Source organism: Colobus angolensis, unplaced genomic scaffold, assembly GCF_000951035.1.
Source record: "Colobus angolensis palliatus isolate OR3802 unplaced genomic scaffold, Cang.pa_1.0 Scaffold177, whole genome shotgun sequence".
In the NCBI taxonomy this organism is placed as follows: domain Eukaryota; kingdom Metazoa; phylum Chordata; class Mammalia; order Primates; family Cercopithecidae; genus Colobus; species Colobus angolensis.
This window is the reverse complement of record NW_012114899.1, coordinates 2,624,849-2,650,014: the sequence shown is the minus strand read 5'-3', so window position 1 is coordinate 2,650,014 and position 25,166 is coordinate 2,624,849. Positions and strand designations below refer to the sequence as shown.

The 25,166-nt window shown below is 36.4% G+C and overlaps 1 protein-coding gene across 2 annotated transcripts in view; it reads right to left on the bottom strand.

Moving 5' to 3' along the window:
• Positions 1 to 25,166, bottom strand: part of PRKG1 (protein kinase, cGMP-dependent, type I) — a 1,321,360-nt gene that overhangs the window by 219,565 nt on the left and 1,076,629 nt on the right. For both annotated transcript variants that reach the window (XM_011938762.1, XM_011938761.1), the window contains exons 6-7: positions 21,924 to 22,001; positions 13,910 to 14,004 (exon numbers count right to left, since the gene is read on the bottom strand). In XM_011938762.1, the coding sequence (XP_011794152.1) occupies positions 13,910 to 14,004; positions 21,924 to 22,001 (173 nt within the window). The remainder of the gene's footprint in view (positions 1 to 13,909; positions 14,005 to 21,923; positions 22,002 to 25,166) is intronic.

The window sequence follows — 25,166 nt, the reverse complement described above, 5'->3', positions numbered from 1 at the left end:
TATTTGGAGACAGGGCCTTTGGGAGATCCTTAAGTTTAGATAAGGTCATGAGAGTGGGGCCCTCATAATGGAATTAGTGCCCTTACAAGAAGATTTACCAGAGAGCAGGTGGTTTTTCTCTCCCTACATGAATTCACGGAGGAAGGGCCATGGGAGCACAAAGCCAGAAGGGTGTCTGCAAGCCAGGGAAAGGGCAATCAATAGAACTTGACAATGTTAGCATCTTGACCTCAGACTTGCAGCCATTAAAACTGTGAGAAAATAAATTTCTGTTGGTTAAGCCATCCAATCTATGGTAGTTTTTGTAATGGCAAAGCTGACTGAGCTAACTAAAATGGCAATACATGTATAGTTGATTTATTGACTCTTCATTCTGCTACATCAATCTATTTGTCTAACTTGATATCACTACCACATTGCCTTGGCTAATGTAGCTTTAAAGTAAGCTTCGAAATCAGGTAGAGTTAGTCTTCCAACCTTTCATTTTTTCTAAATTGTTCATATAAATTTTTGGTCCATATAAATTCTAGGTCCATATAAATTTTAAAATCATCTTGTCAATTTCAACAAAAAAATCTTAATAACATTTTGATTGGGATTGCAGTGAATGTATAGATCCATCTGGGATAATAATACTGACTCTTACAATGTATGAACATAATATCTTCAGTTTTCTCTTGGAATCATTTTGTAATTTTCAGTGAACAGATTTTGCACATCTTTTACAAGTTTATCTGTAACTACTCCCTAGTTTTTGATGCCATCATAAGTGGTATTTTTAATTTCAATTTCTAATTGTTGCTTGATTAAATCATGGGTACCTACAAGATTATTTATTGACATTTTTCAAAATGGCTCAGGAAAAGTTAGTGGACTTAAAGTCCTTTAAAGACTACTGAAACATTCTAAAAATAATCTTGCACTTTTCCTAAATGTCTGGAATATGGAATAAGGCATTTATCACATAGCATACCTTTCTCAAATACTTCTCATTTTTGTTTCACTGTATGAACAAGGAATAAGAACCATGCAATGGCAAATACAGTTGCAAATGCTCCTTTTATGCAGATACAGTCTTAATCAGAGTATGTGAGTAATGTTACACTCAAAGATTTTTTTCGCAAGGATTTAGAGGACTTTAAAACATTTCTTTTATAGGCATCAGAAGTGATTAGTGTAATGACAGTGAATCTAGCCAATTAAAATCTTTGTTGCCTGTCCAAAGTATGATTTATAACGAGTCATGATTTATTAACAATTGTATAAAGGAAAAATTAAGAAGCAATCATTTCAACATGGAAGGAATGAGAATGACAGAGACACAAAACACTGACTAAGTTCATTAGCAAGAAAATTAACTCCAAGTGAAACATTTTTATATCCATTTTTGAAGAGATTTTCAAATTTACATTATTTTTTCTTATCTTGTGGCACCTGAAGGGAATTATTTGTCTGAATGACATGTTAAAGAATAATAATGAGAGACTGAATTGTTTTTATAAGTAGCTCAATTTCCACCACAGAAAATGACCTTATGTTTTAGACAGTAGAGATAAATAAACCATTTTATGGAAAAGTACTAAGACACCCTGATGTTTCTCCAGCCTTCTATGAAAATCTGATACCTTTTCTGTAAACAATCATTCATGTAAGCAGGTCCTTAGCTTTCCTCTAGAAGAAAAGTCCTCTTTCAAAAATCTCCTTGCATTTAACAGAAACTTTCTAAACAACCAATTTCCCAACTTACTTAAAACTGGTGTATTTTTTTTTTTACATTAGTTACTGGTCAGTTACTGATAATTTTTACCTATTATAATGAGCTAAATCAAGAATTTAGGCATACCTGAGTCTAAGGTACACACTAAGACATTAGCAAGATTATTATTATTATTATTATTTTATTTTATTTTATTTTTTGAGACAGAGTCTCACTCTGTCGCCCAGGCTGGAGTGCAGTGACCAGATCTCAGCTCACTGTAAGCTCCACCTCCTGGGTTTACGACATTCTCCTGCCTCAGCCTCCCGAGTAGCTGGGACTACAGGCACCCGCCACCTCGCCCGGCTAGTTTTTTGTATTTTTTAGTAGAGACGGGGTTTCACCGTGTTAGCCAAGATGGTCTCGGTCTCCTGACCTCGTGATCCGCCCGTCTCGGCTTCCCAAAGTGCTGGGATTATAGGCTTGAACCACCGCGCCCAGCCAGCAAGATTATTAAGTAAATTCAAACAACAACAGCAACAACAACAATTTTTTTTGTACAACTAACTTTATATTTCAGGTGAAGGTGTTCAGAGAAGTTCAGAGTAAGGATTCAAATTCTGTTTATTAAATTATCTTCATTATTGTGGAGGTGGTCTAGTTCAAATGCTAAGGTGCTCCTATACAAATATCAATCATTTGAGATATGAAAGGGAGGTTATGTGTGTGTGTATAATTTTTTTACGAATTACAGTTTCTCTAAAATCAGGATATAGTTTCCATTAATCCTCTAATGAGTTCCTTGACATCAAAGTCCACTGAGCTATTATATCACAGGTATCTTTTAATTAAGGCCTATATAATGGATCCAGGCATCTTCAGAGCAACAGGTCAGCTTCTACATGCGTATGTATTTGGGTCCTGTGCTGTGCTGGGCTTCCAGGTTCTAACATCCCATTTGGAGATTGTTGTAAGTTCAGCTACTCTTCCATGCCAGAATAGACTAATTACAAAATGTTACTACAAATGAATACTTAAAAGTGAAATAAATCATGGGGATGATGAGGACCTAACAAATCTCAGTATGATTATGGCATAGGTGGTGAAGCAGGATGTAGCTGATGATGAGACTGCAGCAATGATATGGGAGCAGCTCTCACAACAGCGAGTGCCAGAGCAAGCCTTTGAGGAGAAAAATGGCATGACCCGATTTGCTTTAGAGAATTGATTTGCTTTAGTGAGTTGATGTGTCCTTTCAAAAGATATGTTGAAGCCCTAGCCCTCAAATCTGTGAATGTAATTATATTTGAAAATAAGGTCTTCCAGATATAATCAAGTTACAGTGCTGCCATACTGGATTAGGATGGGCCCTACATTCAATGACTGGTGTTCTCATAAAGAAAGATTTTGATACAGAGGCACACGCAGAGGAAGACAGCCATGTGAAGACAGTGACAGAAACTAAAGTGATGTAGCTCCAAGCCAAAAAATGCCAAGGACTGGTGGGAACCACCGAAAACTAGGAATGAAGCATGGAACAGATTCCTCCCTAGAGCTTCAAGTGCCTGGTGACACTTTGACTTTGGATGTCTAGCCTCCACACCTGTGAAAGAATAAATTGCTATTGTCTTAGCCACCCAGTTTGTGGTAATTCATTATGGCCACACTAAGGAACTTAATACAAATACTTTATCATCATCACAAAGAGGGGAATGGATGAAAAGTGAGTAAGACTAGACAAAGGGAGACCAATTAGGTGGCTGTCCTATAATTTAGGTGACAGACAGATCATGGTGACACTAACAGGAACAGCAGCATGAGGATGGTAAGAAGGAGGTTGAGAGTTGAAGTTGAGAGTTATTTAGGAGGTAGAATGAACATAGGAGGTAGGATTCGTTATTATGAGAGGAAATTTTAGGAGAAGAAAGAGTCAAGGATAATGTCCAAATTTCTGGTTTGATAAACACTTACAATATTAACTTGGAAAAGAATAGATTTGGTTGGAGTCGGAGAGTAAATGAGTTTACTTTTGTCCAAGGGATATGTGAGATACTTGTGTGATAGCTAAGTTGACTTGCCCCATAGGAAAAAGTTCTGGGGTGGAGATAAAATGTTACTATGATATTCTTTGCTTCTCCTATAGCACTTACTACCTCAATTATTTTAGTCTCCTCTTTATCTGTACATCGTGAAGAGGAGAATAACTCAGGCCAGAAAAGTGAGAAGACAGCATCTTTTTGTTTTATTTTGTTTTGTTTTGTTTTGTATTGTTCTGTTTTGTTTTGGACAGCCACAAATCCAGAACAACAGAAATAAAAATCCCCACCAGACACTGTTACTTTTTCCATAGATTATTCACTATAATCCTCACAAGAATAATCTTCTCTAAAAACCAAATTAATTATAATATTCACTAAAATGAAAAAGAAAAAAAAAAGGCAAAATAATAAACCCCAAGAGTCTCAGGTGCTGGAAAGAGAAGGGTCCCAAGGCTGGAGAAACAAGCTGGAGCTGCACAGGAGTCATGAGGACTGGGTGAAGGAGCCTGGTGATGACCCCTTGGGAGAGGGCGACTGGGATTGACTCCTTCAAAGGCCAGAGTCCTGGAGCATTTCGACACAAAAGGCACACTCAGTATAAATAACTCTCTCTGTCAGCCCAAGTAAATGTCAAGAGTCTTTCTCTGAGAGAAACAGAAACCCAAGCCTTGTAACTGGAAGAACTGAATTCTTTCAGTGTTATCTTCAAGTTACAGGGATATTAAGCCAAAACATATCCTTGCAGAGGCAAATATGAAACATATAAAATAGGTATATGGAGATGCTTCAATAACATGGGCACAAGAAAATCATCCCTCAGCCCACTAACTCCACTGAAAATGGGTATGTGGTAGAAAATAAAAATACCAAAAACACCCAACCTCACCCAAGACAAGCACACCACAGCTATACTGAACCACACAAGGAAGGAAAGTTGGTGGAAGTGGCAAATGGAAGAATGTGTGAACCCCAAAAGTGAAACTAATAGGAAGTTTCAAAGAATTTGACATTCTAAAATTAATTTCTAAAGACATACAGCAAAAAAAGATGATATAAGAAACAACATAAAAGATATTTAAGATGTCCACTGCAGCAACATGGATGCAGTTGGAGGCCATTATCCTGAACCAGTTAATGCAGAAACAGAAAGCCAAATACACATGTTTTCACTTATAAGTGGGAGCTGAACATTGGGTTCATATGAATACCATCATGGGAACAATAGACATTAGAGAGTTGAAAAGAGGGGAGGCAGAGATGGAAGCAAGGGTTGAAAAACTACCTATTAGGTACTATGTTCACTACCTGAGCAATGGGAGTATTAGAAGCCTAAGCCTTAGCATCACACAGTATAGCCATGTAACAAACCTGTACATGTACCTTCTGAATCAAAATTAAAAATATAAATAAATAAATAAAGGAAAAGAAAAAAGATATTTAAAAATAATAAAATAATGGCAAAGATAATACCTCACATTTATCAAGCACTTAGTATTTTCCAGGCATTATTCTAGTATGCATACATACTATACACATTATTTGGCCTATTAATCACCTTGACCCTATGTGGCAAGTACTATTATTCTACTTTTACAAACCATGAAGCTGAAACAGAGAGATGACCATCAACAAGATCACATATTTCATAAATAATGGAGCTGGGGTTTGAACCCAGGAAGTCTCATTTCAGAGCTCACACTTTGGTGCACCAAGTAGAAATTCTAAAATTACTTTTATAAAATAGTCATTGGAACCTACTCAGTTATTAATTGAACTGAAGACTTGATACAATTGAAGGAAGAAAATTGCATGACCATCTGAGAAAATCTGTCCAGCTTCTATTACAAATGTAGCACCAAATGACACACAGAGAGAAGATACAAATGTGAATAAGGAGGTAAGGACATGATGATGAGGTTAAGTCTAGGTCACTAAGAGTTTCAAAATGAGAGAAGAGAGAAAGTGGGGGAAAGAATATATGCAGAAACAATGCTGAGAATTTTCTAGAATTGAAAAAAACTGCATTCTCAAAAGTAGGAGATGCACAGAGTTTTATTTATTCTTCATTTATTGATATATGTGTGTGTGTGTATATATATATATATATATACCTACATTAATTATAGAAAAAATGCATAATGTCAAAGACAGAAACAGCTACCAGAGATAGAGACAGTTTACCTATAAAGGAATGGTGATTTGACTGACTGCAGAACATGAATGTAAGAAGACAATGTAATAACACTTCAAATGCTAAAGAAAAATGATATTCGACCTAGATATTTACACCAAACCCAAAATTCATTCTTGTGTAGGCAAGGGCAGAAGGTATAAGCGAATCATCTCTTCAAATAATAAATCTCAAAGAAATGAGGTGGGTTATAGAAGCAATAGTGGACAAAGGAATTTGTAAACAAATTGATAAATGTTAAATAATTAGGTTTTGGTTGTGTCTGAAAAAATACAGTAATAATAATGATTAATATTTGGGGACCAGTAGAAAAACTACCTAGAAGATGGGTAGGAATAATTAATTTGGATTTCAACACACTTAATATTATTTTATTACTCAAGAGAGGAATAGAGCTATTGATTAGTGTTACATGTTAAATATACATATTAAAATTTAAAGGTTAATCATTAAAAGAATAGAAGGTAAAACTTCTAAAGGAAGGGAACGACATAAGTACAATGACTATGACAATAGAAGGAAAAGAAAAAAATAATATATTGATCCAGAATGAAACAGAATAATATTTCACATGTGTAAAAGTTTAAATACAAATTTAAAAGCTCATGTATATGAATACATATATATACAATAAATTATAGACACATTTATAGACACATGAGCCATGAGGAAGCATACAGTCAGCTTCAGAATGGTGACATTAGGAAGGAGAAGAAGTACGGGGTGGGATACAAAAGTGGCTTGAATAGTTTTTATAACATTTTACTTCTAATAAATACTAATCAAATTCAAATATGGAAAAATATTAAAATGCCATATCCAGTACTTAATTTCCATACTATAATTTTATTGTTTTATCTTTTCTTTTTTGTTTGTTTTTTTTTTTTGAGACAGAGTCTCATTCTGGCACATAGGCTGGAGGGCAGTGGTGTGATTTCGTTCACTGCAACCTCTACCTCCTGGGTTCAAGCGATTCTCCTACTTCAGCCTCCCTAGTAGCTGGAATTACAGACTTGTGCCACCACAACTGGCTAATTTTTGTATTTTTAGTGGAGACAGTGTTTCATCATGTTGGCCAGGCTGGTCTCAAACTCCTGACCTCAAGTGGTCTGACTGCCTTAGCCTACCAAAGTGTTGGGATTACAAGCATAAGCCACCACGCCCAGTGAAATTTTATTAATTTTTTAAAAGAAAAACATATACATCAGAAGATAAAACAAAGAAGCAAGTTCAGGAATGTTAATTAACTTTTCCATAATCACAGGCTATGAGGTGAAAACAAACAAGGAAATACAGATTTCTCATATCAATGTCTGTTCAACTAACTTCGACTAATTCATTTTTGCATTAACATGAACAGGACCTGGCATGTGGCACAGGTGCTCAGAATGAGAGGCAACAGCTGGGAAAGTTCTTGGAGGGAAGTTCCTTGCTGACAGTGGTTTGGTATTAAATGCCACCATTTAACAGGTAACCTCAGGGTTGCACTTGGCATTCAGGGGTCTGTTCCAGTTGGAAAGAAGCCAACTCTCAAAGAATCAGAAGCTATGACCTAAGAAAACTTAAAGATCATCTAGTTCAATTGGCTTAGTTTACAGGAGCTTAACTGGCTTGCTCAAAGTCAATCAATGAGTGGTTGACTCAAATTCTAATGCTATGTCAATTTTACCAGTGCACTAAACTTTATCAAGTGGTAGCAGAACATTGCTGGTATGATGATGTGGTGATGATGATGACAAAGATAATGACGTAGATAAAGATGATGGTGGTAGTGATGATGACAGCTCACTTTGGGGAAGCATTAAACTAAATTCTAGGCACTCACCCAAATTCTTTATAAGTATCCTTTTGATTCCTCCTCCAATAACCCAAGTAGTCAGGTATAATCATAATCCCCATTTCAGATAAAAGAAATTCTTCTCAGTGACTAATCATTAATAAATGACAGAACAGGTTCCAAACCAGGCAATCTGACTCTGAACTGGATCTTTTAACCATATGCTGTGCTGAAGACTCAAATGTTAGGGGAAAGAAGGGAAGGTGGCCACTGGGAGCTCGATCCCATCCCTTTTGGGTGCAACTTGGTCTACTATATTTCCTGTTACTGGAGATGCAAAGTGGATATTTGGTTTAGAAATTGCCATCATCTGATGTGTATTCCATGTGGTTTCAAGTCAAGTAGGGATTTTGAAGCAATGGTAAGTCAAAGTGTAAATGGATGGACCTATGAGTTATTGAACTAAATGTGAAATGACTGCTCTTAAACACACCTTTAGTTTTCATATATATAGGGAATACTTCTGTAAAAAGTAAACATTTTACCCTCTCCTTGGTGTGTATAAACCCTTATCACAGCAAGAAAAGAAAAAAAAAAAGATGCTTGCATAATTTACTTTTTGTCAACCAAAGTGAAAATGACTCAAAGTTTTCTAATAATAAGATTCTATTGGTTAAAGGATGTTAATAATACTGTTTATAAGATGACTCAATTTATGACTCTACTATCTGCACTCAACAAGAAAATAAAGCTTGTTACTTTTAGAGGCAGAACTGTATAGTGGTCAGGAGTCTGAGTTCTGGAGAAAGGGTATTGAGTTTACATTTCAGGAATGACACTAAATTTTCTACTATGTGCTTAATCAGTACTAGTATTTATGCACTCTCAAATTTAAAAAGAATGGTCAAGCATATATTCATTTCACTCAGTCTCCAACAAGCAACTTATCAGTATTTCAATTACCTGCTGAAAAACCTCAAGAGAATAAAAGCAAAATTCTCAGTATACACAAATTTTATTTGTGAGTAAAACACAATCTAAAATTCTGTTCTGTACACATAGAGAATGCTGGCTATAAAATTTTTATTCCAAGTATAAAAACTATATAGTTTGTAAACACGCATAGCTATTACCCAAAGGATATAAACAGCTGCCCAAAAGATTTTATATATCAAAGTTTTATCAATTTCCAAGTAATTTAGAAGGAAACAAGTGAAACAAATCAATTCGATTTGCAAAATGTTGGAATTTCTCATGAAAAATATTGAAATGCAAACAAAAGATTTAAAAAACCTAGACCCAGTGAAAAACACGTTACAGACATAGGATATCAAAATGTTAAAATGTCAACAAATCAAAGCAAGACAATAATCAAGATGGGTTAACTTAATAGGCTTCCTTCATTTGAAGCAAAATACAGCTTTTAAAGAGGCATAGCTTAGTGATAGAAATTAAAAAATGGCATCCAGATGCCAAACAGTTTGCAGAAATGGTTTGTTGGTTTACAGAGCTCTTTAAAAAAATCGGATTACAAAATCACATTTCATATTTTTAAAATCTAGTTTTTTTTTTTTTTTCCTGCTTTTCTTAAAAAGCCGAGGTTACTTTCTTACAGAGCAGCAGCAAGGTGGAGTTCAGTAATTTCTGTCCTCATCACATTAGGTGTTCCAGTTTGCCACCTGTTTTACTAACCTATTGTAGTATTTACATCGCTAGCCTGCCCCCTATTGTCAAGCGAGCTCATAACTCCTATCCACTGCCAGGCAAATTCAAGTCGTGAATGTGATCGATGGCAGAAGGGACTTTAAGACTGGACATTATTTAAGAGATTCATTTGTTCATCTATTCAATCATTCACTCATTCATTTGTTCAAAAAATATGTGGATATTTGATAAAAGCCAGATACTGAGTTCAAATAAGAATATAAACATTTGGGACTTCTTTTCATTTAGGTCTTATGCAATCATACATCTGGAGGAGCTTACCAAGGTGTATGAAATACAGTTGAGGACACAATATTAGCAAATTTTAGGAAATGAAATAAATTCTAAAGAGTTCCAATAACTTAAATGGTCCCACAGGATACAGAATTTAAAGAAAGAAGGGGTGGTCAACAAGGTAAAATCATGGTTGAAAAGTGAAGTCAAATGAAGAAAAAAATAAAAAGACCATTTCATGAGATAAGTAGCAAATCTCTAGTGACATGTAAGAGGGCACTTAGAGTAGATAATAAAACCAGGTTCCATAGCGAGAAAGTGCGAATAAGAGCATAAGAAAGAAAGAGATGTGAGTTAAATGGGGGTAAGGGGTGGATGCGAAGAGAAAGTGTGGGACTGGATGCAGACAGGGAAGTGGGTTGGTTATTTTATAGGCTATGGGAGATGCCAAGTGAAGAGGACTGAATATGTGCAAAAGAAAGTCTTGGCACCAGAGAGTTCACAAGAATAACCATAATTGAGAAGCAATTCAATCTAGTTAAAGAATCATTAACTTAAATTTTGATATTACAGCAAAATTTGGCAACTTTTCCATGAGCTACATCCACAGGTTACTTCTTGGTACAAATTTTAGGATGGCATTTTCACAATGAAAGTTTTCTTTAATTGGCACCAACATTCAGTAACAATAAGCTACAAAAGAAAATCTATTGATTCCCAATTAAGCCTTATTTTCTGGCATTCTACTTGTGACCTCAATGTTTGTAAACATTTCTAGTTCTTTGGTTCTGTTGGAAATAACATTGTTTTCCACAGAGGTATTTAATATTGGACCAACGAAATCAGGTGTCATCTTTCTATAAAATGCACCTGATTTCTATAAAATGCCATCTTTCACCACATTTAATAATCAAAGGAAAGCAAGATTAAGATACAGATCATAATGCATTTATACTAGAAAGATAATATTTATTTCACTCTTCTGTATGTCTACACCAAACACACTATTTCTTCCAACTTTGACATTGAAAAAAATCTAATGGCAACTACATGTTCATCAGATAAGGATCAAATGAACTCAGTAGGAGAAAAAAGGAAAGTTGAGAATAGTTATTTCTGAATTTTCATAAGGTAATATAGCCTGAATAAGATGACTTATCAGAATATTTTTATTTCACTTATTAAGCTGTGAAACAGTCAGAAAGAAAATAAAACCTGTCATCTGTGGCTTAAAAAAGAATAACTTCCGGCCAGGCGCGGTGGCTCAAGCCTGTAATCCCAGCACTTTGGGAGGCCGAGACGGGCGGATCACGAGGTCAGGAGATCGAGACCATCCTGGCTAACACAGAGAAACCCCGTCTCTACTAAAAAATACAAAAAGCTAGCCGGGCGAGGTGGCGGGTGCCTGTAGTCCCAGCTACTCGGGAGGCTGAGGCAGGAGAATGGCATAAACCCGGGAGGCGGAGCTTGCAGTGAGCTGAGATCCGGCCACTGCACTCCAGCCTGGGCGACAGAGCGAGACTCTGTCTCAAAAAAAACAAAAAAAACAAAAAAAACAATAACTTCCTAAATTACTTCTTAGAAGTTCTTTGAAGCAAAAGGCTCATAATGTAATTTTTTTAAATGAAGGCACAATTTGAAATGAAAACAAAACTGGCTGTTCCCATATGCTAGGAGTAAATTATGTCCTATTGCTGTCCCTCCCTAGGAGATGCTCCCGCACCCAAAATTCAATAGGAAAATAAATGTTTATTGGTTGTTGCTTATTCAAGTAGTGTATATACATACAGCACTGAATGTTGAAAAGGCTCATCTATATTTAATGATAACTGAGATACATTGCTTATTGGAAAATGAGAGTAGGATACCCAAATATGTCTGTCATACATTCTGTAAAATGCATGGTATAAAGTCAACTCAGTTTTTCCTCCATAATACATGAGAAGAACCCCCAAGTGCTTGCTTCTTAATTCTTAGTTTAAAAATACAGTATCATTCTCACAGAAGTACACATCTACTAGTCTAGCCTTCACAGCCTATCCCATAGTGAATCCAGATGTACCTTACCTCCACCTACTCTTCCATCACACCATAAGAGTGACAACAATTATGACCTACAAGTGAACCCTGGGAAAGCTTCACTGCCTTGTGATCATTGTAATGTCGGTGGCAGGCCATGTGGAGCTGCTGCCGCCATCACACTGGCTGCAGCAGGAAGGCATGGCCAGGTCTGCATACCCATGGAGCCAGCAGGAGCCAGGACAGGTGGGACCCCCACCCCTTCTGAGTTGGGATGGGAGCTCCCTGGGTGCCACTGTAGCTGCCCAAGCCACGACTATGGACCCAGGCATCCCTGTGCTCCAGGGCTGGGAGTAGGCAGAACCCTTGTCCTCCAGGGCAGGGCTGCAGTCACCCAAGTCGTGGGCAGGCAGGGGGAGGCAGGAGCTCTGTTCTCCTGGGTGCAGCTACAGCTGCCCAAAATCACGGCCATGAACCCGGGCCTCCCCTGTGCTGTTGTGGGGCTAGGAGCTAACAAGATCCCTGCCCTCTTGGAGGGAGCTAGGCCCAGGCATTTCTGCACTCTTGGGGCCCTGGGATCAGAAGTGCCTGCTCCCACTGCCTGGCTTCTCTCTGTTTTTGGCTACCATTCTGATTTTGGAGGAAAGTTGGGACTGAGCCCAGGTGCTGTCACAGCCCGGCCAGGTGTGCACATGATCAAGGCAGTGCTGACATGCCAGTACCCTGCCAATTCATCCCCCTCTGGGCTTTGGGCACCAATGAGCACAGGAGGGAATCCAATGGTGGGCTGAGGGCAGCCTGGCGACAGCAGGAGGCAGACAGGTTCCTGGGCAGAAAGGGAGTGGATGCCCAGCAATGCTCCATCTTCAGGCCAGGGAGGGCCTGAAGGCTGGAGGCCAGGCTGCTAGTCCCATGGAGTGGAGTGGGAACTTGCAGTGTCTTTTCTGGACCTGCCTATTGCTGCTCATGAACCAATCAGCATGTACTTCCTCCCCTCTGAGGCCCATAAAAGCCCCAGGCTTAACCAGAGCGAAGCTGACATTAGGATGACCAGCTGCAGAGAGGACCTAGGCACTGTAGGGCCTCCTCTCTGTTGAGAGCTGCAGATGATGGGACGACCAGCTGCAGAGAGAAGCTACCCTCTCTGCTAAGAGCTGAACACTCACTGGGACACCTTGGCTATGGAGAGGGGCTGCCCACTGCCAGTTTTCTCTGAGCTGTTCTACTGTTCAATGAAGCTCCTCTTTGTCTTATTCAACCTCCATTTGTCTGCATACCACATTCTTCCTGGTCACAGGTCAAGAGATCGGGAACCACAGAATGGAGAGGCTAAAAGAGTTGTAACACAAACAGGGCTGAAACATGCCCCTTACTTGCCACATTGCAGGTGAAGACAAGGAGAGAAGAGCTGCAACCCTTTGGGGGGCACAGACTGGGGAGCTCCCCGAGCCAGGGCTGTGACTCTCACTTTGGGGCTATGCAGTTCCTGGTGTCTCTAAGCTTCCAGGCATGACCACATTCCCTGGTGCCAGCCGGGGAAGCTCCTTGTGGTGTGCCTGGTCCAGCTGCAGCCTTACAAAGAGCCCATGCCAGCACCTGGAGCTGCGCACCTCACAGCAGCAGCCAGATTGTTTGCCTGTGCAGTGGCTGGACCCCACGCTCACTCACCTGCCCCTTGCCACTTCATGCCTGACTTGCAGTCTCCCTTGAAGGTGTGGGAACCAGGTCGGTGGTGTGAACTGAGTGCCGTCTGCCAGGCCAAGTGGGCACATTGAGCCCAGTGGGCCGGAGCAAAACTCGGTCAAAGGCGCCACCAGCCACTGGTTTCCAGCCAGGAAATTGACACCCCAAAGATCCCATAACAATTGTTTGTACAAACAGGTTTAGGGATTTCAAAAATTTCAACCAACCATATTAATGATTCTAGGTAAAATCATTGCACAAAATGTAGCAGGGACTTCCTCTCTTTGAAGTTGTTATAGAGATTGCAATTAAGTACACAAACCTGAAAATGTTTCCAATTAATATAACACTTATCTATTAGAAATTAAGGAATTTATTCCACAACCTATTCAAACAGATTCCAAGTCCAGCTGAAAATAAACAACAATTGATTTATCATCAAGGGTCCATATTTGATATTGCAATAAGTACTAAATAAAAAGCCTATTGTGCTAGGAGCTCAAAATTTCAGACAGGAATTTATATAGCACTCAAACAAAAACCTGTATTACACATGATCGACTTACCCCTGCAAGGCTTTCTCTCCAAACCAGTCTCCTTTTCCTAAAGTTCTAAGAAAGACTGGGTCTTCACTTGGTGAGTCTTCACGAGTGACATTTACCTACAAAGACATATAATGAAAGTTTAAATCCACTGCTTACCTACAATGAACAAAGGAACACTAATTAATGAGGTTAATTCCATTTCTTGTTTATTTTCTTAATTTATTTTATAAAGAAAAAGCCTTTAAATTACCACTAACAGGACCAAAGAACAATATTACAAATTCCCAGGAAAACCACAAGAGCTTACCTCCAAATATTTTGTTATCCTTTCAAGTTATTTTAAAGAAATAATACATTACTAGTAAATTTGATCTCACTCCTCATCTCTATTCTAATTTTCCTGCCTTTATGAAGCAACCACTATAATGAACCTAGTGAGCATTCTGTCCATCTTTTTTATGTGTTTATGTACATGTATTTTAAAAATATATTAATAACATAAGTAGTATTCATCATTCTGCAACTTACTTTTTTCCCTTAATATTGTTTTAATTATTTATTCCATGCTCTTACGTATAAATCTCTTTCATTCATTTTAATGTATGAGTTTTATCTCATTATGTAAATATATTTACTTACCCATATCTTGTAAATTGGCAATTATATTGTTTCCATTTTTTCTTTCTTTCTGCTGAAATGAACAGCCTTTTACATGCCTCCACATGCATATCCTAGTTTCTCTAGGATAAGCCTGTCCCTTTCCCTGAGAAGAATCCAGCTTTCATTTGAAAACACATCACATTTTCATAAAGATTTCTTGCATGGTTCTAACTGACTATATCCCTAATAATTCATATGCTTCATTTGGTAGGATTTCTATTTCTAAAGATGTATAAACTACATACATGCCCTTTTTTACTATACTAAATAAAGTGCCCTTACAAGAAAGTTGTATTTCTTTGGCATTCTCCACAAATTATAATAAGCACTCAATAAATAGTTGTAAATTGTTTTAACAGAATATGTCATTACTAACAAGATAGATAGCCTAGAACACACAGGACTTGTGACTTAACAGAAGGCAAGTGATAATGTTTTTTGTTGCATGAATGAAAACAATAATAGAGTAACTTGTACCTTTGTGTTAATTCATATCTCCCTCAAGCTCTACTAACATTCATAAAACTGTCTTTTTGTCATCCAGAAAGGTTAAATAGTTAAAATTCACCTACCTGGAAAATGTGATGAAGTAAAAAACTAATTTCTTGAAACAATGCTAAAAACACTTAAACACATTTAATAATACTATGCTTCAGGTTTCTGAGTCTAGAGATTAGATGTCAAAGACCAGAATTTTTATAAGTATTATGAAGGTCTGTGTAAGGTGGAGGAAATTCAATTATTATTCTCCACTGATCCATTTGATTACTCCTCCACACAGTGTTTCAAAACCATGGAAATTCAGTTTTTAACACTTTTACTTACCACTAAGCTTTATCACAGAGACACTACTTTGTATGCTGACAAGGCTTTTACAGATGCGGAATCTTCAGTAGGGAGTCTGATCTAAAATAAAAGTTACTGGGCCCTTATTCTTGAGGTTCTGATTCACCCATGTTCATATAAAAGCTAAAATTTACTTTCTTTGTTTAAACAGTATTCCATTATATGACTATTATGCAATTTACTAATTCTGTAGATATAAATGTGAGTGGCTTCCAGTTTTATTTTTGTTATATTTTGTTTTTATTGTACTATTAATTGTGTTACTGTGAACACTCTTATACATGTGCTCTAGTATCCATGGCTAAGAGTTCACTAGGGTCAACGTTTATGAATAAAGAACAAGGTTATTAAGTATATGCGTCTTCGATTTTACTAAATATTAACTCACTCTTGGTACAATCTTACATTCCTACCATCAGTGGATGAAAACGCATATTATATTATACTGTTATCAATACTTAATATTGTCAGACTTTGATTTTTTTCCAGAAAGGTAGGTATTAGATGGCATTTCCCTTATTATTAATAGAGGTGGGAGATTTTATCATCTTATTTTTTGAGCCATTTGTGCTTCTTTTGAATATGTGTCTGATCATGCTTTTTGCCCATTTTTCTATTGGACTGATTATCTTTATTTTTGTTGTTGTTCATTCACGAGACTGTGGTTTGCCTAAACCATCTTTGTGATGCCTTATTGAACAAATTTATTAATTTTAATGTAATTACACTTAACCATTTTATCTTTTATTGTTTGCATTTTGAAATATCTTATTCAAGAAATCCTTTCTTATCCCAAGATAATAGAAGTATTCTCCCAATTACCTTTTAATTTTTTCCTAATTTTTCTTTTCACATTTATATCTGAAAGTGGCATTGTGTATGGTGTGAGCTAGGGATCCCATTTTATTTATGTCCCTATGCATAACCAGTTGTGATATCTGTAGTGTCCACGCTATCCTAAATCAAGCTTCCATATTATAATGGATCTTTATCTGGGCTCACCATTCTTACTCTGACATATTTGTCTGGTTTTCAGTCAAATTAAGGCCACATTTTTTTCCATTACCTGAACCTTATAAAAAGTTTTGATATCTACTGTAGTAACTCCCAATATGTTTCTCTTTCTTTCAGATGTTCTGCCATGTTGGTGTTTTGCTCTTCATTATAGTATTTTAAATATAATTTTCTTCTTAAAAGACTTGAACATTTTCTTGTTACAGATATGCCTAGATACTTGATTTTTGAAATGGTATTTTAAAAACATATTTTAGTTACTTGGTACAGTATTTAGAAAGGTACATGAATTTTTAAGTTATCATATAGTAAATTTTACTTCAATCATACAGTAAAATTTACTTCTTTTTTGGAATATAGTTGTATGAACTTAAACACATGGATAGTTTTGTCTAATTCCCAGAACAATTAGATACAGAACAGTTTCATCACCTCCAGAAACTCCTTCATGCTATGTTTTGTAGTCATATCCTTCTCATTCCTCTCCCCTATAGTCTGTTCTGCATCAAAATAATTTTAACTTTTTGAGAATGCCATATAAATGAAATAATACAATATTTAACCTTCTCAGATTTTTTTTCTTACTCAGCATTAGGCCTTGAAGATTCATCCAAGTTGTTGCAAGGTTCAATAGTTTATGTTTTTTATTGCTAATATTTCATTGAATGAATATAACATAATTTGTTTATTTCCAGTTTTGGCAATTATGAATAGAGATGCTGCAAACACTGATGCAGAGTTTTTTGTGTGAGCTATATTTTCATTTCTCTAGAATAAATATCACAAAGAGTAATTGCTGTGTCATATGGTAAGTATTTATTTAACTTTATAAGAAACTACAAATTGTTTTCCAGAATGGCTTTACCATTTTGCATTCCCAGGAGCAGTGTATGAGAATACTGGTTGCTCTGCATCCTCACTAGCACTTGATGTTGTTAATTTTTGTTTTTAGATTTAGCCATTCTATTAAGTATGTAGTAATATCTCAGTATTTCAATATGCAATTTTCTAATGACTAATCATTTTGAACACCTCTTCATGTGCATATTTGCCATTTGTGTATCTTCTTTGCTGATGTGTTCAAGTCCTTCATTCTTTTTTTTTTTTTGTAAGTGGGTACTTCGGTGTTTTTGTTGATTTTTAAGTGTTTTTTTAATTGATTTTTAAGTGTTTTTTATATAGGATCAATAAAGGATAGGATCAATATAAGCCCCTTACCAGACGTGTACTTTTCAAATAATTTTCCCTGTTAGTAATTTGTCTTTCCATTCTCTGAACAGTGTTTTTCACAGAATAAAAGTTTCTAAATTTGATAAAGCCCAATTTATCATTTTTCTCTATGGATTGTGCTGGTGGTGTCATGTCTAGGAATTCTTCCTATCTAGCCGCAAGTCATACATTTCTCTTGAAAGTTTTATAGCTTTGTTTTACTTTTAAATCTATTACTAATTTTAATTTAATTTTTATATAGGTCAAGGTTCCCCTCTTTTGGTCCATGCATTACCAATGGTTCCATCACCATTTGTTGAAAAGACTTTCCTTTTATTGTCAGTTCCTTTCATTTATTGATTGCTCTGTTTCTCACCTTAAGTACGTGAACTGTAGGCATATTGTAGATACCACTTATCAGGGCAAGAAAGTTCTCTTATATTCTCAATTTGCTGAGAATTTTTATTATGAAGGGATGTTACACTTGTCACACCCTTTCACTGCATCATTTGACATGATAATGTGATTCGTTTTCTTTAGACTGTTACTATGGTAGAATACGTTGAATGATATGGCTTTTTCAATATTCATTTATAGTAAAATATCCAGTTCTATAATGTCCAATACAGTCACCACTAGCAGCTATTGCAATGTGGCTACTGCTACTGAGAAATTAACATTAAAGTTAAGTTAGATAATTTTACTTTAATAGCAAGTGTGACTAATAGCTATTATATTGGGTTGTGTAGAGATACAGAACAGTTCCATTAATAAAGAAAAATGTACTGAATAATGCTAATTTGCTAAACTCTTATTAATTTTAATAATATATATTTCTACATAAAATCCTAAATGAAACTAAAAACATATCATGTATAAATAATTACTGTTTCTTTATTTACAAATATTATTTATTTTTCTTAACTTACTATAGTATTTGGGATGTCTAGTACCACACTAAACAAGATTGGTAATAATGTATATCTTTATCTTGTTCTTGATATTTAAAAAAGTGTTTTGCAGAGGGTTCACCATAATGTATACATAAACATATGTATACATATGCAAATAAAATTTCCATAACAGAACACTTTTTATATTAAAAAACGTTGAGCATTGTGTTAAGGCAACATGTTTAATTGACATGTTTAAATACTTGTTAATTTTATGAAGCAAAGCCATGTGATTTTAAATGCCATTTGATAGACAAGAATTTTTGAATCCCTTTTTTTTTCTAATGGTAGGACACAAGGTATGTTGAATGGAATCAGAAATATCAAAATGCTTTTGAACTATTATTAGAACTCCGCAACTTTGCTTACCCATCCTGTTCAATTTTCGTTTGATTTATTTATAAAGAGATAGTTCATTCTGTGATGCGACACAACTGCAGGGACAAATGCAGGAATCTTTGGTGCTTTATAGTTCACTGTTGGAGAAGCAAGTCATGTACCCAGGCAGCTGTAATGGAGTGATTGAAGTATAGAGAACTAACTGAGCTTCTACTTGAGGCAGCACCAAGTACTTTAGTCATAATCACTGCAAGCATTCTGCCTTAGGTTTTACAAAAATCAGATTGCACAGGCTTAATGGGGGAAAAACAAGTATTGCAAAGCTTATTTTATAATGCTTCTCTCTTTGTGTGAATGTGCTTAATGGAAGAATAAAAATTGTTTTACACTTAAATAAGTGGAACTGAACAAGGGGAATTTCATTTGTAGCTTGGCAGCCCCTGCTGTGTCTCCTTCTATCTCACAGCATTTTCTAAGAAAAAACCAGTTTGGTAGCAGCAAGAAACAGATCTTGGCCAAGGTTATCCTTTATACATTTTTTAAATGCATGGGAAAACAAGCTGACATCTGTACACCTAAAAAAAACATATAACATATAATTGTAGAAAATTCTAGTTCTACAACTTATTTGCCTGCTGAACTGAGCCTACTCTCTTATAATTCACCTGTCTTTAGTGCTGTTTGCCATTGGGACATAAGTATGCTGACCTTACCTTCTGCTTGCTAAGACTTAATATATTCCAATTATTGTGTATAGTGACATATTCTTAATGATTTTAATATGTTAGAATTAGAACTAATATAATTAATATTGTTAGTATGTTAGTATTAGAATGAATAAAATTAATACAATTATTATGTAATTTACATAACTAAGAATCATAGCAGCTAACTTGTATCACCTAGAAAAGTAAGTTAGTAGAAATTGATGTCTGGTTTAAAGTAAAAGATCTTGAATGTGTCAAGAGAGTATAATATATTAGTATTACTTCCCTCCCAGAATCCCCAGAGTGCTCTGAAATATTGCCAAGGGAAATGGTTCCTGTGGTATAATTTCCACACTGTTTCTACTTATACTTACTACGAAACTCGTAAAAAGGCACAACTAATGCACCTGTCTTCAGCTGAAACTGGTTACAAAGCACTACTTTTAGGCAGTAAAATTTGCACTAACAGGGTGGTAGCAAAAGCCTGTCAGAAATCCATCTCAAAGGACAAACACATCATTCCATCACAGCAAAGAATTAGCAATGTAGTAAAGACAAAACAAATCTAGAATGTCAGGACAAATTCCCCATGCAATCTTTTGAATCATTTATATCCATGGTGATTTTAAATTTTCCCTGATTCTTTAGTCAATCTAAACAATAAGACAGTAAATAATAAGCTCTAACAATCTATCATATAAACTACAAAATATTAACATTTTCTTATATTCTAACATTGGAAAATACAAGATACAATTTTAACTATAACCGCGGTCAGACATGTCATCTCATGATGCCTTTTAAGAAGTCAGCCTTGAGTTCTACTTCTATCCCAGGCATTCAGAGATCAGTCAAAAGAATAGGAATAATAAAAATACAAATATTGTTTTCTTCATTTTTGTGTGACATGCCATTGATATAAATATTGACATATGCATACACTTGATCCAAAATTAGTCCAAGGAGAATTATCTAAATTGTGATTCAATAATACTTATAATCTTCCACCTCATTCTATTCACTGTGGCTCTGGAAATTTCTCTATATATGAACTATAAGTTAGCAGAGTCAGTCATTTTGTTAAATTAGAAGAAATAAATTTGCTTCATTAATAAAGTAATAATTATAAAAATAGAGACTGGCACATAAATTCCTTTCTACTTGCATTTCCTTCTCCATCTCTTCCTATACTTAGTACATACAGAGATATAAATTCCTTGTAATGATACATAATAAAGAAAAATAAGTTTAAATCACTTCACTGTGGAAAGAAATTTAAGGTATTTTAGTAATATAATAGTATAGTATTAATCTAAAAAAATTATATTTTCCAATTCACTCAATTTTGTACTTTTAAGATATAAATAAATTCATGTTGATGAAAAACTAAAACAGTTTAAGAAATAAAGTATGATTTTGCATTCGTAACCTTTGTCTACTCCATTTTACCCCTTCCTTTATAATTTATCACTTTTAGTAGTTTTTAGTTCCAATATTTATTTATGAAAATAACTTAAAACATTAGTGTATATCTATCCTTATCATCCTCAGAGTATTTGGCAATTTTCCTAAGGGCATTAAAATGACTAAGTTTTGTAACAGGATTAAAGTTTAGGCCATCTGATTTCAAAACCCAGATGTTTCATTATAGCAGTGTTACTGCTTCTAATGACTAGATGAATTTTGTAAATGACCTAAGTACTTTCTTTCTTTCTTTCTTTCTTTTTTTTGGAGGCAAAGTCTTGCTCTATTACCAAGGCTGAAGTGCAGTGGCACCATCTTGGCTCACTGCAACCTCCGCCTCCTGGGCTCAAGCAATCCTCCTGTCTCAGCCTCCTAAGTATCTGGGACCACAGGCATGCACCACCATGCCCAGCTAATTTTTTCTACTTTTTGTATAGATGGGGTTGGACATGTTGCCCAAGCTGGTGTTGAACTCCTGAGCTTAAGTGATCTGCCTGCCTTGGCCTCCCAAAGTGCTGGGATTACAGGTATGAGCCACCACATCCAGCTGGTATTTTCTTTTTTATTATATTATTTTAATGATGGAGATCTTTCTATTCACACAAATATATCAGTGACATCTAATATTATGATTATTAGCAAGTAAGCTACTTACTGGTTTCAAAGCTCCACCTTTTTTTCCCTCCTGCATCATTTTTTGTAAGATCCATTCTCTAATACCTCTCTGTGTCAATAAATGAGACGAACTCATATAGCACAAGACTCTGCATGTGTTCCTACTGGAGTTACTAACCAATCCAAGACTCCCCTAGTGCACCACTGTCTTGTGTCACCAAAGCTTACCGTTCCTTTGCTGATGATGAAGAAGGTATCCCCTCTTGCACCTTGCCTGATAATATATTCTCCATTTTCGTAGTGGGTCTGAAAAGTAGAAACAATAAGAAAAAAAAATTAAGCAAGGAGTAAGCTACCAAACAGCTCAGCCTCTTCAAATATCAACCCCCAGGGATACATTCATCCTGATGGAATTTTATCCAAGCCTAGAACCATGATTTAATAATGAATATTAGTTAATGTATGTAATATTTACAAAGATAACATTTCTATAATGCTCATTTTCAAGACTGCTTTTAATGTCATTTTTCTAGGTGATTATATCATATCTTTAAATTCATTCATTTCAATTGTTTGATGAAAATATTCTTTTCTCCCATCAACTGAGCATGAAACAAAACAGCAGAGCTGCTAATTAAACTACTAATTCTATATTATTTTACTTGTCATTTTCATTGGGTTTTATATTCTCATAATGAGAGCCCTGTTTTCCTAAGAAATTGTTACAGAATGCAAAAATCTTCATTTGAAACCAGGCTGATTTTTATTGTGGGTTAGACGGCCCTAGTTACTTTTTAAGGCACCACTTCATGCTTTAGTGTTCTTGCTTCAGCAGTTTAGACTTGGCCCTGTCAAATAGAATGTCTTAATTTTATGGACTGAATTGTGGTCCAGCATCTGTGAGCTTATAAACTATCAAACGAGGAGTGAGGTAAGGCTGCAAAAGGATTATCACAGTCAGTATATCAGTATTCTGACATGGACACCACAACTAGGTCCGTTTCCAGGGTGAAGATTACTTCTGCAATGAACAAAAGTAATTTCAATAAGGAGAGGTGGGAGAAAGTATACTGCTGGGTCAAGAGGTCTAACAGAAAAATGAGAACTGTGCCGTCTGACCCTATGCTTCTCTGCAGCATAGCAGAGAAGCTCTATTTTTGGGAAATAAAACATTATTTTGCACACTCCTAACAAAACAGAATTCATTGTTTACGTGCAATATCCATTAGGCTGATAGGTATTAATTGTCCTTATGCTTCAATACCATTTTTCTTGACACATAAAATGCTAAGATTGCCTTAAAATTGCCTTTCATTAATACTTGACATTGAAAAGAGCCATTATTTTCTTAGTGTATCTGGAAAGTTAACATACTACCTAATTTGCTAATTTTTTTACTCAAAAGTAATTCAGTTTTCTAGGAACAAAATTTTTAAGTAAAAAAGGTATTCCTTATTCCTTTCTCTCAATTTCAACCACCAGATGATATATACAGTCTGGGTATATACACTTCAATACTTTTTTTCTATGCTTTTAACCACCACCACCCCACCCTGCACACACACATGCATACAAATAATTATTTCTAAATAAAAATAATATTACAGAATGCATATTCTTCAACTCATTTATTCCATTTAACAAGATATCTATGTTCAATTTTCATGTTTTGCTGCATTAAAATGGAAAGAACTTTACAACATGCAGATTTGAAAAACAAAATGGCAGTAATCCACTTTCATGTATTCATTTAACAAACACCTTTTTGAGGCAGGGTCTCATTCTGTGGCTCATCTTAATTGTAGCTTTCATAATCTCCACAGATTGTAGGAGGAACCTGGTGGGAGATAATTGAATCATGGGGGCAGTTTCTTCCATACTGTTCTCATGGTAGTAAATAAGTCTTAAGAAATCTGATGGTTTTATAAGAGGTTTCATTTCCCCTTTTGTTTGGCTCTCATTCTCTCTTGTTCACCATCATGTAAGATGTGCCTTTTGCCTTCTGCCATGAATGTGAGGCCTCCCCAGCTATGTGGAATTATGAGCCCATTAAATCTATTTTTCTTTATAAATTACCCAGTCCAAGGTATGCCTTTATAAGCAGCATGAGAACAAACTAGTAGAGTAAATTGGTACTGGGAGTGGGTGCTGCTGTAAAGATACCCAAAAATGTGAAAGTGACTTTGGAATCAGGTAACAGGCAGATGCTGGAAGAGTTTGGAGGGCTCAAAAGAAGATAGGAAAATGTGAGAAAGTTTGAAACTTCCTAGAGACTTGGAGGGCTCAGAAGACAGGAAGATATGGGAAAGATTGGAACTTCCTAGAGACTTACTGAATGGCTTTGACCAAAATGCTGATAAAATTTGCATCCTGATGGTATAACAGAAAAGAAAAATCTATTTTCTGAGAAGAAATTCAAGCTGGCTGCAGAAATTTTCATAAGCAACAAGAAACCAAATGTTTATCACCAAGACAATGGGCAAAGTGTCTCCAGGGTATATCAAAGTCCTTTGTGGCAGGCCCTCCCAACACCCGCCCAGGGGTCTAGGAGGAAAAAACGGTTTCATTGGCCAGGCCCTGGGCTCTCCTGCTGTGTAAAGCCTAGGGACTTTGTGCCCTGTGTCTCAGCTGCTCTAGCACTGGCAGAAAGGGGCCGAGGTACAGCTCAGGCTGTGGCTTCAGAGGGTTCAAGCCCCAAGCCTTGGCAGCTTCCACGTGGTGTTAGGCCTGTGGGTGCACAGAGGTCAAGAATTGATGTTTGGGAACCTCTGTCTAGACTTCAGAGGATGTACGGAAACACCTGGATATCCAAGCAGAAGTTTGTTGCAGAGGCGGAGTTCTCATGGAGAACCTCTGCTAGGGGAGTGCTGAAGGGAAATGTGGGATGTGAGACCCCACAGAGTGCTCCACTGAGGCACTCTCTAGTGAAGCTGTGAGAAGAGGACCACCATTCTCCGGACCACAGAATGGTAGATCCACTGACAGCTTGCATGCACGGTGCCCCTGGAAAAGTCACAGACACTCAATGCCAGTCCATGAAAGCAGCCAGGAGAAAGGCTGTACTCTGCAAAGCTATAGGGGTGGAGTTGCCCAAGACCATGGAAACACACCTCTTGCATCAGTGTGACCTAGATGTGAGACACAGAGTCAAAGCAGATCATTTTTGAAGCTTTAAGATTTTACTGCCCTGCTGGATTTTGGACTTGCATGGGGCCTTTAGCCCCTTCGTTTTGGCCAATTTCTCCCATTTGGAATGGGTGTATTTATCCAATGCCTGTATCTCCATTGTATCTATGAAGTAACTAACTTGCTTTTGATTTTACCGGCTCATAGGCAGGAGGAAGTTGCCTTGTCTAAGATGAGACTATGGACTGTGGACTTTTGTGTTAATGCTACTGTGAGTTAAGAGTTTGGGGGGGGGGCGGAGCAAGATGGCCGAATAGGAACAGCTCCAGTCTCCAACTCCCAGCG